We start from the raw sequence: 16,903 nt of genomic DNA, 5'->3' as shown, positions 1-16,903 counted from the left end.
TTGATCCGGTGGTCATAAATCTTCTTATCTAAAAGGAAGTGTTAACCAGTAGCTTGTTAACTGGTATTTTAGGAAGAACAAAGCATTTTTGGGTCTAGAAGCTTTCTAGGGATTGCAGTGTATTAAATTATGTTTGGGATGATTGGGCCTACTTAGACACATTATTTTATTATTTTTTCCTGATCTGCATCTATTCTTTGTGATCTAGTCAAGCCACCATGAGACTACAAGTTACACTGGCAGGACGACATGACAAATGATCTATTTTGTGGTTGTTGGTATATAATTTTGGTGTGGATGATATTTTTGGTGAGCTATGTGATTGTGTGCGAGTAAAAGGTGATCAAGAATCTGTTTTGGCACAGTTTCCTATGTGCATTCTTGATTTGATAGTTGACTAAGATAGTGAATAGGGTAGAACAAAGAAGGTGATCCAGTCAGTATATTTAGCACTCAATCAGAAATCATCCAAGCATTGTAGATTCTATTTAAAAGTTCATTTGTTATAATTCATCACTGTAACTATCTTGTAAGTCAGTGAGACTTTCATGAAGGTTGTAGCCTTCCGAGTTGTTGTAATTGAGAAGTGTGCTCTAGAAAGTGTACCTGAATGCCTGTGCATTCCCATATTGCAATATTGTTTTTCTACTAGCCATAGTGGAATAATCTTGTGGGTTCAAATACCATAGTGGTTTTTCTCATTTGTGTTTGCACGTATAAATATCGGTGTTATGATATTGTGGTCACTTGTTTTATGTTTCTGTATTTCACTTTCAAGCATTTATTTTTGGTGCTTTAAAGTTAAGTTTGAAAATATGCTAACTGGTAGATCACTGACTTACCCCCCCTCTCAATGATACCTGATTCCAACATAAACTACCTTATGTCCCGTTATATTTCTAGTGTAAATCTTCCTTTGAGGCAATTAGGAATTTACTTTGGTTAGGTTTATGAAGGTGGACCTCTCTACTTCTAACATTTCACATACTCCATTTTCTAGGATACTAATTGATATTGATTTATTAAAGGCTTTTCTTGGTGAAATTATTTAATAGGTGACTAACCGTCCTTGGACCTAGTTGGTTGATAATGGGGGTATTTATTTTTTATGCAAAAACTACTTTGGCATGATACATCTAGCCTCTAGATATTATAATGGCTCTCACAAGTCCTCTTGGTGGACTAACTCTCTCCGCCAACATATTATTGTATTCAGTAAAAAATCTAGTGATTTGGAGGCTTCTAAACCCTCCTCTCCTACTTTGGTTCTATTTGATTCCAACATTTCCCCTTTGGTTCAAGTTGGTAATAAGCATTTTTCTACCGCTTCTCTAGTTGTTGATGGTCAAACTAAATATGTTACTTTACACAATGTTGTTGTTTCTAAAATAAGTCTACATCAAAAAAATTCTTCTATCTCATCTTTTTCTATTAGATTTATACCCGTAGTTGGGGCTCCTGAGGGGGCTTTCTCCTCCCCTTCAACTAGGCCTTCAAGATCAGAAGAAATATTTAATTGGAAAATAGTTCAAATAATAAATAAAGATCTGAAGTTGCCTATGTTTGTTCTAGAAGATGTTCATTCCTAACTTAGTTACCTTTTGGGTATCTTTATTTATTTTTGTATGTACTAGTATTTTTATAGTTTCTATAATGTGTATGTGTTCTTTTAAGTTTTTAAATGTTGTCTTTTTCTACAAACCTCTTGGTTTCTTGTTTACTCTCTAAGTCATTATATATATTGGTGTGGGGCCCTTTCCCTAGTTATATTAATTAGAAACAATGTACAAGATGATTTATAAGAGTAAATACTTTAGTAAAGAGGTTTTTTCAATAGATTGGAAGCTTTGTGTCATGGAATATCTTTTCAAAGATCAAATTGTAAAAATAAATCTGTTTTGTAAACATGATTTTTTTAAACAAATATATAAAAGTTCTAATGATGAACAACCAATTATATCTACAAATTTATCTTAAGAGGAAATATGTTAAATTTGAAATTATAGAATATCTATACTATTCAAGCCTTAAAGGAATAAAAACTAAGTGTTCCTTGGGCCTTGCTCAAGTGTAATCTAGACGTAATCAAATGTTAATGTACATTACTAGTAAAACTTAGAGATGGTGTGGTCTAGAAAATAATATCTCAAAAGGTATCTGATAGTTTCAAGGCATAGCATAAAATATGTATGTGTGGGGTTACATTTATTACTTTATTTTTAATTTAATAGTTATTTGTCATAATAGTTTTACAATGTTTTTGATTAAGATAAACAGGTTTTGTAGGGACCCGAAACCCAAATCCAACTATTGGTTCCCAAACCAATAGTCCTTGAGTCCTAGAGGAATTTCCACTAACTCGTCGACAGACTCGAAGAAGGATTTGGCCAACTTGACAAGACTCAGTCACAATACTGAGATCTCCCACTCTTTTGGATATGTGAAACCAAGGCGGGTGAACCTATGTGATATCCTACAACTTTCAGCTTCAGTGAACTCTTGACATCACATGAAAACAATAGATCATCCCAATGAAAGAGTACTAAGGAAGATGGTTAAACTCCTGGTTATAGATCTAACCTTAGTTTCAACATCTATGCATTTCATTGAGTAGGGAATTTTTCTACACTAATCCTACTCCTGATGCTCAAAGGAAATGTAAAAATGAAATATTTTAATTATGAAATGGTTCAGAAAACTAAATACAGCTCCATGATCAGTGCCTTGTATGAGCAGTAGAGATAACCTCACATCATGCAGATTTAAAATTCAAATAGTGAAACATGTAACCAATGAGATTGAAATGTTAGTGCCTTACACCAACATTCTCCCTTATAGTTTTACCAACAACCATACTGAATAATCTTAGATCTATACAATCCTATTTATATACCTTGAAGAAGAAAATTAATCTCTTCCTTGAATAGAAGAAAACACCAAGATATACACTTGAATTGAATGGACAAAATAAAAGATCCTTGATCATTTTATTTGATAAAATAGAGCATATGTAAGAGAGACAGCTGCAATAAAACCTTTGAATCTATTTGTATTTAGGTTACACACTATTTAAAATATTAAGAAAATACAAATTGAAAGAAAACTAAGTTGTCATGAAAAAGTGACACTATACACATGGAAGCCTTGCTTCCAAAATGAAGGAAAAACTTACATTCAAAATCTCCTAACTGAGAAGAGAAAAGAAAGATATACTCAAGAGAAGAAACCCTAAAGAGAAACTCTAAAAGAGTCTCTGAAAGAGACATGTCTCCACTCTTGAAATCTGCATTTTGAAGCCTTCTCCTCTCCTCTCCAAAATTGCCAAAATTGAACCTCTGCACCCAGTAGGAAAGATGTTGAAAATCTGAAAATTTTGCCCTTTTGGTGCACTTTGTCAAATTAAAAAATCTGCACCTTTGTAAATGTTTCTATATGTAACCGCTGTCCACCTCTGACTGCAAAACCCTCTCTCCCTATCTGCCTTCAAATCTGAAAAATTTGCTACTTTGGCGAAAGTCAAAAACTAACTTTAACCTGCATTTCTCTTTTTAGCTCAGTCCACGAGTATCTTTTACTAGGGTAAAATATTTTACCATTACTCACCCCTTGATTTTATATCCCTCAGAAAATTTATTTAGGCACTAATCTCTCCACACTGAATTTATGATATATTTCACCCTTCTATGATTTGTGTGAATATTTTTACTCTCCTATTCTTGGACAATAATATAATTTCTTCTTTTGCAAAACAATTTAATTTCCTTAAGGAAAAACCCAAAAATCTTTATCCTGCACTCAGAAATCGAATGTGACACCTCAAGGAATCTGGAAAAACTCAACAATTACTTGTCACTTTCACCTTTTGCCTTTTCTATGAAAAATTTACCTCTTATGGCACATTGTCAATCCTTTTCATCTACACACTTTTCTACTCAATTTGAAAACAGAAAAATTCTACTTTTGATTCCTTGACCTTCTATACAATTTCTTTCTTTGTTTAGATTTAGAAAAGTTTCTCTTTACTGCAAATGCCCTGTCAATATCATTTTCTACACTATTTTTTTGTAGTAAAACCATCACTCTTGCATTTACCTAAGCCAAAATAAAAGATCACCAATGTGTTTTACTCCCTTGGATGTAGCAATTCCTTGAGTGAAAAATACACTATTCATATCATCTCCCCTTTTACTGCATTCACCTGATCTTTCACTTTTCTTATTCAAAAAATTTGTAGCAAAATTTCCTCACTGTTGCACTCTTTCGCTTTTGTAATTTTGTTTTTACCTTTGAGTAAAATGGACCTTATTTTTACAGTCCCTCTTATTTTGACACTTTTTGTATACCTAATCAGAAACATTGAGCCCTAATTTATGTATATCATTGTAATGGCAATGGCCCTCTTGTATTGTTGCTAAATTATGCCATTAATGGCTTTGCTTTGGATATTTATGTTGAAGCACTTCACACAAATTATGTATTGAGAATCATTTTGTTACATAATTCACTTGTGCTTAGTTGGCATAAAATAATTTGCACTACGAGAGAGATTGAATTCACATCGCCCAGCATTAAACAATATACATTCCACAAACAACATGGCTCTGAGACACCTGCCAATCAGTCTGGATTTCATGAGGTACAATGTCATAGAAGGAATGTTGATTCCGACTATGAGACTTGTGTTGGAAGTGAAGTCCAACGGACTCCTTCCCTTTACTGCCAAAACTCTTGGCTCTTCAACTTCTATTTGTAAAGCTCTTTAAGAGCTGCTTGAATATCATTTTGTTATGTGTATTCTGGAGCTACTTACAACTATGTATGAACAAACCTAATTGGTGATCAATATAGTTGATTCCCCTACTTTAAGTGTGTATGCAGGCAATTTGTCGAACCATGATAAATTTGTGTGTCTCGTTTATCTTTGTTGTGAATTCATTATTGTGTTATTTATGCTCTTCTGATTCGTATCTAAATTCTAACAATTGGTATTAGAGCGAGGTTAGATCATTGTTAAGATTTGGGTGGTTGAAATTCCAGAATCATGGAATAAGTGAAGATAGAGAAGTTCTCCAGTCAAAACTTTGGGTTATGAAAGGTGCAGATGGAGTCTTTGCTGATCAAGAAAGACCTTTCACTTGCGCTTGAAGGGAAAGAAAAGAAGCCAACTATGATCGTTGATGAAGAATAGGAAAAATTATATAAGAAGGCAAGAGTGACAATTTTTCTCTCGTTGTCTAACAATGTTATCTTCAATATCACGGGTGAAGCAAAAACAAAATATGTATGGGATAAACTCATAGCCATGTATGAAATAATGTCGGCTGCCAATAAAGTGTTTATCATGAAGCGGTTGTACATGCTTAAGATGAAGGAAGGTTGCGCTATGGCAAATCACTTCAATGAATTTAATACATTGATTAGTCAAGAAACTTCAATGGGGATGATACAAGATGATGAGAGAAAGACTATTCTTTTATTATTCTCTTTGCCAAGCAGCTGGGATGGTGTTGTAATAGCAATTAGCACATCAATATCCGGTAAAAATAAGTTAGTTTTTAATGATGTAGCAACAACTCTTCTCAACGAGGATTTGAGAAGAAAGAATGATGAGCCCTCATCTAGTGAAGACTTAATAGTAGTAACCACTGAAATTAGAGGTAGGAGCCATAATAGAAGCAGAAATAATTATCATAGACGTTCGAAATCAACAAGGGGATCGAAGTCTAGAAGCACAAATGGTGATTGTTGGTTTTGTGGCAAAGCTGGTCATGTAAAGAAGGATTGTAGAAATTAGAAAAGGGCACAAGAGAGGGTGCGAGACAGTGAAGCAAATACAATCTATGATAAAGATGATAGTGTACTAATCCTTTCAATAATTGATATTATTCTAGATTCATGGGTACTTGATTCTAGTGCCTCCCATCATGCTACCTCATGTCTTGAAGCGGTCATTAACTACAATGAAGGTCATTTTGGAAATATTTTCAGAGGAGATAACAAAGCTTGTTAAATTACAGGCAAGAGTGATGTGTTGCTGCTATTAGAAGGTGGTAAAACATGGGTGCTCAAAGATGTTCGGAATGTCCCAAAATTGAGGTAGAATTTGATACCCATTGGGCAACTCTTTGATCAAGCTCTTAATATAAATTTTTTTTTGGATACATGGAAGATAACTCATGGTACCATGCCGATTGCAAATGGCAATAAATTGGGTAGTCTATATACATTTAAGACTCATGGTGAAGTGGGAGCTACAATGGTGATTGAGGACAACAAAGCAGATCTTTGGCATCAAAGACTTGGGCATATTAGTAAGAAAGGGCTCCATGTTATGCACACAAGAAATCAGCTTGGAGGCCTCAAACTTGTCGACTTATCCTTTTGTGAACATTGTCTTTATGGCAAACAAAAGAGTAATTTTTTTGAAAGGTGGGCATGACACGAAGACAACACCATTGGAGCTTGTATACTAGAATGTTTTTAGGCATACCAAGGTAACCTCCATTGAAGGAGCTAACTATTTTGTCACATTTCTTGATGATTGTACAAGAAAATTATGGATTTATATGCTCTCTAAGAAATCTGAAGTCTTTTCAAAATTTAAAATTTTCAAGGCTTTAGTTGAAAATCAGAATGGGCATAAGATTAAGTGTCTGCAAACAGATAATGGTGGAGAATTTTGTTCACATGAATTTGATGATTTTTGTGTTGATAATGGGATTAAAATAATTAAGGTAGTTCCTTTCACTCCTCAAGAAAATGGTGCAGCCGGTAGGATGGATAGGACAATCCTTGAAAAGGCATGATGCATGTTATCAAATGCAGGTTTCGGCAAGGAATTTTGGGCAGAAGCTTGTAACATGACAATATATTTGATCAACTAAAGTCCCTCATCTAAATTAGACTTTGGTATTCCGAAAGAGGAATGGCAAGGGAAGAGGATTTCATACTCTCATCTTCACGTGTTTGGATGTGAAGCCTTCTTGCGTATACCCAAGGAGGAACAAACCAAATTGGATCCCAAGTTGTAGAAGTGTATTTTCATTGGGTATGGCAAAGAGAAATTTGGTTTCAGGTTGTGGGATCCAGTTCACAAAAAAATTGTTCGCAACAGGGATGTAATTTCTCATGAGATTTCCTTCCCTACGCTACAAGTTTCCAATAAACAAGATAAAGAGTATATTCCTTTGTTGTTGTTTCAAGATTATTCTACAGGTTCTCTGTCTCATATCTCTCATCAAGTGGGAGCTTGCATGTCATCTACCATAGTTTAATATAATTCTCAGCCTGAGAATGATGAAGAGAGTTCTTACAATGGTTGTTATCCATTTAATTCTGAAACTAGGGGTCTGTAGAATAAAGCACATCTTCCATGAGCTAGCACTCATGTTGCAGAAGATGTCCTCACACCACATATATCACTACCTACACGGATGAAGGAACATCCATATGGTGAGCATATTGGCTCACATTCTCACCATCTCATTGGGCACTCCTTACGGTTGTCTGCATCTCCACCGCATGTTGCACGCCATGACCAACATTCCCTACCACTCGCAGGGCATTCTCCAATGCTCACTGGGCTTTTACTATTTCTCACAAGGCACTCACCACCTCCAGCACTGCAATCTTCATGCTCTACATGTGGGCTCACTGTTGGAGGGTCCTCCTTAGTGGGAAAACAATAGAGGAGTCATCCTCCTATGTAAACCGTGGAAGATGCTTTCACGGCTCCCCACTCCCATGACCTGCCTTCACATAGTGTGGACAAGAATCCACATGGTATGGGTGGACCTCATCAGCCTTGTCTTCTGAAAAATACTGAGGTAGATCGCTCTATAGAAGAGAGTAAATTGCAAAATTCTACCAAACAAAGGTGACCTCTTATAAAGTTCTCAGATTATGACTTATTGTTTTGTGAAGAAGCTGAGCCTACTTTGTTAATTTCTTATCAAATAGAGCCTGCAACATACAAAGAAGCTTGTAAAATTGTAGAGTGTGATAACTAGCACACTGCAATGTGTGAAGAAATGGACACACTTTTGTGAAATCAGACATGAGATTTGGTGCCACTTCCGCCTGATAGAAAGGCATTACGAAATAAGTCGGTGTATAAATTGAAAGATGAAGCTGGTGGTCACAAAAGATTTCGAGCAAGACTAGTTGTCAAGGGATATGCTCAGTAGAAAAACCTTGATTTTAAAGAAATTTTCTCACCAGTAGTCAAAATGACTACCATCCGAGCAGTATTGGGATTGGTTGCAGCTTGGGATCTTGAGCTTGAACAGCTAGATGTGAAGACAACATTTCTCCATGGCGGTCTTGATGAGGAATTGTTTATGCAGCAGTCTGAAGGATTTATTAAAAAGGGTTAGGAACATCTCTATTGCAGATTGAAACGGAGTTTGTATGGGCTTAAGCAAGCCCCCAGCCAGTGGTATCTTAAATTTGACAAATTCATGATTGATCACAAGTTTACTCACATCGAGTCTGATCCTTTTATCTATTTTAAAAAGCTTCCCAATGGTGAATTTGTCATACTTCTTCTTTATGTGGATAATATGCTAGTGGCCAGCACAAGCATGAAGATTGTTAGTGAGCTTAAAAATCACTTAAAAAAATGAATTTTCCATGAAAGATTTAGGGGTAGCAAAGAAAATTCTTGGGATGACTATTTTTTGAGATAGAAAAAAGAGAGAACTCAAACTATCTCAGCAAGACTACATTAAAAAAGTATTGGACAGATTTGGTATGGTGGATGCTAAGTCTATTTGCGTACCCTTAGCCTCTCATTTTCAGTTGTCTTCTCAATTTTTTCCAAAAACACAAGAAGATAAGGAGTTTATGGATAAAATTCCATATAAATCTGCACTTGGAAGTCTTAAGTATGCTATGGTGTCTACGCATCCGGATATTGCTCATTTCGTGGGAGTGGTAAACAGATTTATGGCTAATCCAGGAAAATCACATTGGGAGGCGGTCAAGTATATTTTGCGGTATCTCAAGGGTAGTTCAAATTTTTTATTATAGTTTGGGAAGGGCAAGGCAATTTTGCAAGGGTTAACTGATTTTGATTTTGCCAGAGATTGAGACAAAAGAAAGTCTACTTCAGGTTATGCTTTCATGTTTGTTGGGGAAGTGATTAGTTGGACTTCTAAATTACAACATACAGTTGCTCAATCGACTGCGAAGGCTCAATACATAGCTTTTTCTGAGGGAGCAGAGGAGATGGTATGGTTGCAACTCTTGTTCAGCGAGTTGGGTTTGAACCAATCAGATTGAAGAGCACACAGTTATACTGAGAGAGGGGGGGGGAGTGAATCAGTATAATAAAACTTTTTGCCAATTCAATATTTTATATGATAGAATCAGTCACTGAAAAATAGTTATGCACATGAATACAATAATTTTGAGTGGAAACCCAATGCGGGAGAAAGCCACTAAAATGATGTAATATATATATATATATATATATATTTCTTCTTTTACAATTGTTTGTGAGCACCAACCCACTGGAAGCACCAGCCCCCTAATTTTTATTTTGTGAGCACCAACCCACTGGAAGCACCAACTCCCCAAATTTTTTGTTTTGTGAGGACCAACCCACTGGAAGCACCAACTCCCCAAATTCTATTTTGCACAACACCCCTACACACAACACTTTCTCTTTAGATATATTCTTCTATTTTATTCTTCACATTCCACACATTACACTCTAGATTATTCTGGAATTTTACTTCATACTGTATTTTAATATTTTCAATATTATGCACCTCTCATATACTATTATAATTGGCTTCTCAGTATACATATGTGTAGTTGTATACTCCTTATTTTTATTCTTATAGCATCATATACGTCAGAAAATCTCCCTCCTTTTTGACTGAATAATTCTAGAATTATATCATACACTACACACTTTCACACACATTGTAACTCAATCTCCCTTTATACCATTTCATGCCTTTTGGAAAGCGATGACCATATGATTCAAAGAGATACGTCTCTTTTAATATTAACATTCCCTTGAACTTTAAGTAATGCCTTTTCATTAATTGATGTCCGTTTTCTATTATCATAAGCATTAATCGCACCTCTTCCAAACTAGCCACTAATTATACCCTTATTTCCAATCGAGATATAATTGGTTCTAATCAACCCAATTATTAAGTCCAAGATATCAAGTTGTTTCTTTGACCAATATAATTTTAATGGCAATAAACCTTAAACCGACTCATATAATGAGTTGAGTTTATTCTCGTATATTTTGTCTTTATTAATTTAAGGATTGGTTGTGATAAAATTTGCCTAGAATTTAAGTTGGCTTTCAATCTCCATGGACTTGGTAGAAAATAGTCTCGATTATCTCTATGCTCATAGCTTCAAGTTTGGAATTCAAATATTAATGTATTATTTTGTCAGCGAATGCCTCCTTCAATGATCCTTTGTAATACCTCTTCAAACAAAGTCGATAATTGCTTTGCAATACATTACAATATCATTTGTTCCTCGAACATATAGAGTCTTGACCATATTATATGTTGAGTATTCAACCACATGAGTCGTCTATTTGAATACGTGAATATTCTCAATATGTTTGACATTGTTGCATTAGTTTCTCCTTCTGTGGCTTCAATCTGAGCGACAGTTAGCAAATATTTGTTTTCAACACATTGCCACCTTATTAACATGAGTTCGCCATGTGTATTATGCAAATCTTACACAGCTATCACTCCATACCATGTGTATGATGAATGGTGATCTGTCTGAGGTATTGTAGCTGCTAATATTCATGTTATCTGGTTTGCTCTTTAATTTCTTTTTCGATGCTTATTCCCTCATCTTCTAACTTAGTGCTGCCACAGTAATTGATCTGTGCTTCATTATCTTTAACAAAGTCGGTGCTCTCCATATCTTATTCCATCTGTAACTTTACCAGATGCAATCGCTGTCTTTTATTAATCTATGAATCATCTTGTCTTCATAACAAATCACTGGTTTGTATTGTTCAATATTAACCATAATAAGAATCGGTTTGTATCATGGATCGAACTTTATCTACTGTCATGGGTTGAAGAAGTCGATGCCTTAATATTATCGCTGTCATTAGTCCCTTGCTTTAATATCTCTATCATGTTCTCATCAATCGACCAATTACCCAGACTATATTCCATTACTTATCGCTGCATCTAATATAAGATTCGGCTACAGATTCTGATCGCTGTGTATTGTTTTTTATTGTCTTTAATGAAATCAAAACCTTACTCCACCTCAAGTTGTCATTCTTCATTTTGTCCACTACTCTTCTCATTTTTTATCGCTCCATAGTACATTGTTTAAATTTGCTGATGATAAGATATTCTGGAAATGTATTATTAATATTCTAGACCCATCCTTTTTTGACATCGATGACAATACTTTCATCAATACCACCCTTTATCATTGATGGCAACCTTTTAATTCAGATTGCTCCCCCTCAATCTAGCACTCCCCTTGTCTCCAATTTCTCCCCCTTTGATATCAATGGCAAGAGATTTTATGTTGTTTGTACCCTACCCCTCTTTAATATATGCTTCATACGAAGCACTTACTGAGAGGATGAGAGTGATATTACTCCCAATTTCTCCCTTAGGTACTCAAAAGTCTCTTTTGGAAGAGGCTTTGTAAAGATATCTGCTAACTGCTCCTTTGTTGGAACATATTCCAACTTTATTTGCTGCTCAAGAACTTGTTCTCTTAAGAAATGAATTTTGATAGGAATGTGTTTTGTCCTCGAGTGCATCACCAAATTCTTTGACATACTGATTGCACTTGTATTATCACAATAGATAGAGATAGGATGATCATATTCAATCTTAAAATCTTGCAAGGTTTGTTTCATCCATAATACTTGCATACAACATGCTGCTACTGCAATGTACTCTGCCTCTATAGTAGATAGAGATATTGAAGCCTATTTTTTGCTCAACCAAGATACAAGGTTGTTGCCAAGGAAAAAGGCTCCTCCGCTAGTGCTTTTTCTATCATCCTTGTCACCTGCCCAATCAGCATCTATGTATGCTTTGAGAGTGAAACCATCATATTTTGGATACCACAATCCAAAATCCATTGTACCCTTCAAATACTTGAAGATTCTTTTAACTGAGTGTACATGTGTTTCCTTTGGTGCTACTTGATACCGTGTTGCTACACCAACAACTTGCATTATATCTGGCCTGGTAGTTGTTACATATAAGAGACTTCCAATCATGGATCTATATTGAGTCTGATTCACATCAGGTGATTCATCATTTTTATTGAGTTTGCAACCAGTGACCATAGGAGTACTGACAAGATGGCAATCCTCAAAAATAAATCTCTTCAACATCTCCCTAACATACTTAGTCTATGAGAGAAATATCCCTTTATCTGATTGTGAAATCTGCAATCCCAGGAAGAAAGAAAGTTCTCCAAGCATAGACATCTCGAATTCTTTTTGCATGTTAGAGGCAAATTATTCACACATTTGATTCTTACTACCACCAAAAATGATATCATCTACATAAACAACTACAATCAGCAAATGATTACCTTCACATCTGAAGTACAAATTACTATCTATTGCTCCTCTTTTAAATCCTTGTGTTTGAAGATAGTTGTCTAATCTGGAGTACCATGCTTTGGGGGCTTGTTTGAGACCATAGAGTGCCTTTTTTAATCTGCATACATAATCTTCCACTTTTGACAATATAAATCCTTCGGGTTGTTCAATATACACTTCCTCTTCTAAATCACCATTGAGAAAGGTTGATTTCACGTTCATTTGATAGACTTTGAAACCCTTATGACTTGCAAGAGCTAGAAACATTCTGATGGCTTCCACCCTGGCAACTGGGGCAAAGGTTTCTTCAAAATCGACTCCTTCCACTTGTGCATAACCTTTACATACAAGCCTTGCCTTATTCCGTGTAATTTCACCATCCTCATTCATTTTCTTGCGATAAACCCACTTGGTTCCAATGACATTTTTATTTGAGGGTCTTGGAACAAGCTCCCATGTGTGATTTCTTTCAATTTGGTCCAACTCCCCATTCATAGCTTTTACCCAATACTTGTCTTCACTAGCTTCATCAAAATTCTTGGGTTCTATATATGAAAGTAGGCAGAAATGAGCATGTTTTGTAGTGGTAGCCAATCTTCTCCTTGTCTGAATGTTTGTATCCAACTCTCCAATAACCAAGCCTTCTGGATGATTTTTCTGAACAAATTTTGATGGAGTTTTTGATGAAGTTTTTAAAGGTGTCTTTGATGGTGTTTTTGATGGAGTTTCAAAATTATCTTGTTCCTCATTTTCACTTTCTTCTTTTAATTCTTCCTCCTCACCTTGCTCCTTAGGATGATCTTCCATGACTTTCTCAAATTGTCTTCCTTCATCTATCTTCACATTAGCACTTTCAACTATCTTGTGAAGTCTTTTATTGTAGCATTTATAAGCTTTGCTTCTAGTGGAATGTCCAAGAAAGATTCCCTCATCTGACCTAGCATCAAATTTTCCCAAGTCCTCTTTGTCTCTTCTAATGTAGCAAGTGCTACCAAAGATCCTGAAATAATCAACAGTTGCAGTCCTTCCTTTCTAAAGTTCATATGGTGTCTTGTCATTATTTACCCTTATTTGCGCCTTGTTCAATATGTACACAGCTGTGTGAATATCTTCTTTCCAAAAAGTGTCAACAATCTTTGATTCATTTAGCATAGCCCTGCCATTTCCTGAATTGTTCGGTTCTTTCTTTCAACAACTCCATTTTGTTGTAGAGTTCTTGCTGCTGAAAGTTGTCTTCTTATTCCATGTTCCGCGCATAAATCTTCAAACTCATTTGAAGTGAATTCTCCTCCTCAGTCTAATCTAAGACACTTGATTTTGGCATCCATCTCATTTTCAACTAATTCTTTGAAAGCTTTAAACTTTGCAAGAGCCTCAGATTTTTCTTTTAGAAAGGCAACCCAAGTCATCCTGGAATAATCATCTATAAGTAGCATAAAATATCTTTCACCTTGCAAACTTTTTGTTCTAGTTGGTCCACATAAGTCTGTGTGTATAAGCTCTATAGGTTTTGATGAAGAGTATTATTTGGACTTAAATCTCACTCGAGTTTGTTTTCCAAATTGACATTGCTTGCAAATGACATTGGATGGTTTTTTAATCTTAGGTATATCCCTTATTGCTTCCTTTTTGCTGATTTTGACAAGATTGTCAAAGTTAAGGTGACCTAGTCTCTTGTGCCATAACCAATTTTCATCTTCCTGAACAAAATTGCATGTTTCTTAATTTATGTCATTTAGAATATACAAGTTGTTTTCCGTTCTATGAGCATTTGCAACAATTTGTCCATCCTTTTTAATCTCACATCGCTTAGACAATAATGTTACACTATGTCCTTGGTCACAAAGTTGACTAACACTTAACAAATTTTCTTTTAATCCTTTAACATATAGCACATTTTCAGTTTTAGTCTTTCCATAATCTAGGCTAAGTGTTCCTTTACCTTTTATTTCTCTTTTTGTGTTATCACCAAATCTTACTGTTCCTTCATCTGATGGTTCAAAGGAGATGAACTTGTTTTTGTCCCCTATCATATGCCTTGAACATCCACTGTCTACATACCACTTATCCTTCTTGTTCTTTGCATGAAGAGATATTTGAACAAATAGGGATTCTTTATCTTCTTGTTGTTTTTTCTTCCAAGTCATTCTAGACGTTTCCTCCCTTTTGATGGGTACATCTTCCTTTCATGGTAAACTAGGAAATATAGTTCTGCAAAATATGGCTGTGTGTCCAAAGTTGTGACACTTATAGCATATTACATCATAATTCATTAGAGGAGAAAATGAATTGTGGTTCTTTGGAGTAAAATTAGAAATATTTCTAGTATGACTCCTACAATGTATTGCTTTGTGACCAAACTTATAACATGAAAAACAATGTCCCTTGAATGAATAATAATTATTAGTTGCATGTGGTTTCTTTAGGTAGGATGTTTTCAACACATTAGTGGGAGGATGAGATCTATGAGTATCATTCTTCCTTCTTTTATTTTCTACTATCTTCCATGACTCATCCAAGGTTTTTGAACTAGTAGCCTTGGTTGATTGATCTTCTTTACGTCCTAGACCTGATTTAGTGAAAGTAGGTCTTTGTGTTTTGAGAAGTTTATCCATTTTCTTGGTACTATCTTAAAATTTCTGAAGTTTCTCCAATTCTTGTTTTAAGGTGATGATTTCTAATTCTAATTTATTGCATCCTTCCTCTTTACTTTTAAGTTGATCTTTTATCTCTTCCTCATTCTTATTTGCTTCCTCTAATTGTATTTTTAGGTCTTCAATGAGCTTGCTTGACTCCTGTAATTTTGTCTTATATTTTGAAATCCTTCCTTTTAGCTTTTCATTTTGTTCATAAGAATAATGTAACTCTTCTTCTAGATCTACATCTTCATCATCACCCATAGCCTTTTTTTCTTCTTCTTTTTCATCTTCATCATCCTCAACTTTCATTGCCATGAAAAGAATTTCTCCTCCATCACTGCTGGACATATCTTTAGAGATTTCTTCTGATGAACTAGAGCTTTGTTTAGAGTAGAAGTTTTTCTTATGTTTTGAGTAGTTCTTCTTGAAGTATTTCTTTCCTTTTTTTCTTTGGATAGTTCTTCTTTTCCTCTTCACTACTATCGCCTTCATTTTGAGGACACTTTGAAGCATAGTGCCCTACCTTACCACAATTGAAACATTTAAATAGAAATTTGCCTTTGACCTTTTTGAATTTCCTCATGAAATAAGCTTCAGCCTCATTTGATTCACTGCTTGAGCTCTCCTTTTGTGCACGGTTTTTTTTTTACCTTTCTTGGATATTTTGAAAGCTACTTCCTTTTGAGATGGTTTGTCTTCTGTTCTCATTTCATAGGCTGTGAGAATTCCAAACAATTCATCTTTTGTCAATGTTTTCAAATCCTTCATTTCTTCTATGGCTGATACCTTAGGATCAAATTTCATTGTCAAAGTTCTTAGCAATTTTTGAACAACGAGTGTGTCTTTAACTTCTTCTCCCAATGCTGTGATTGCGTTCACAATTTCATCCACACGCAAGAAGTAGGCAGCAATGTCTTCATCTTCCTTCATTTTAAGACTTTCATATTTCATTCTAAGTGATTGAACCTTGGCTTCTCTTACTTTTTTATCCCCTTCATAGATACCTTTTAATTTGTTCCATATCTCTTTGGCTGATTTGCAATGCATAACCTTCGTAAATTCAGAATCTGCCAAACTGCATAGAAGGGCATGTTCTACTTTAGCATTATTCTCACTTTTCCTCTTTCCTGCTATATCAGTTAGAGGAGTTGACGGAGGTGTGTACCCATCCACCATGGATTGCCAAACATCATAACCAAGTGCGTTTAGATAGGCTTTCATTTTAATACTCCAAAATGCATAATTTGTCCCATTGAAGATTGGATTTCTCACTGCATAGTTATCCACCATTGTGCTCTTTTAGGGATCTACCTTCAAGCTATAAGGCTATCTCTGAAGGAACCTGCTCTGATACCAATTGAAGAGCACACAGTTATACTGAGAGGGGGAGGGGTGAATCAATATAATGAAACTTTTTGCCAATTCAATATTTTATATGATAGAATCAATCACTGAAAAATAGTTATGCACATGAACACAATAATTTTGAGTGAAAACCCAATGTGGGAGAAAGCCACTAAAATGATGTTATATATATATATATATATATATATATATATATATATATATATATATATATATATATATATATATATATATATATATATATATAAATTCTTCTTTTATAATTGTTTGTGAGCACCAACCCCCTAATTTTTGTTTTGTGAGCACCAACCCATTGGAA

At 35.0% G+C, this 16,903-nt stretch overlaps 1 protein-coding gene across 1 annotated transcript; it reads right to left on the bottom strand.

Moving 5' to 3' along the window:
• Positions 1-15,798: 15,798 nt before the first annotated feature.
• LOC131857603 (uncharacterized) lies at positions 15,799-16,509 on the bottom strand. Its single transcript, XM_059210290.1, has one exon. It carries the CDS (start codon positions 16,507-16,509, stop codon positions 15,799-15,801), a length of 711 nt encoding a protein of 236 aa, XP_059066273.1.
• Between the last annotated feature and the right edge of the window lie 394 nt (positions 16,510-16,903).

Source organism: Cryptomeria japonica, chromosome 8, assembly GCF_030272615.1.
Source record: "Cryptomeria japonica chromosome 8, Sugi_1.0, whole genome shotgun sequence".
NCBI lineage: Eukaryota > Viridiplantae > Streptophyta > Pinopsida > Cupressales > Cupressaceae > Cryptomeria > Cryptomeria japonica.
The sequence above is the reverse complement of the archived record's forward strand: the minus strand, read 5'-3'. Positions and strand labels throughout refer to the sequence as shown.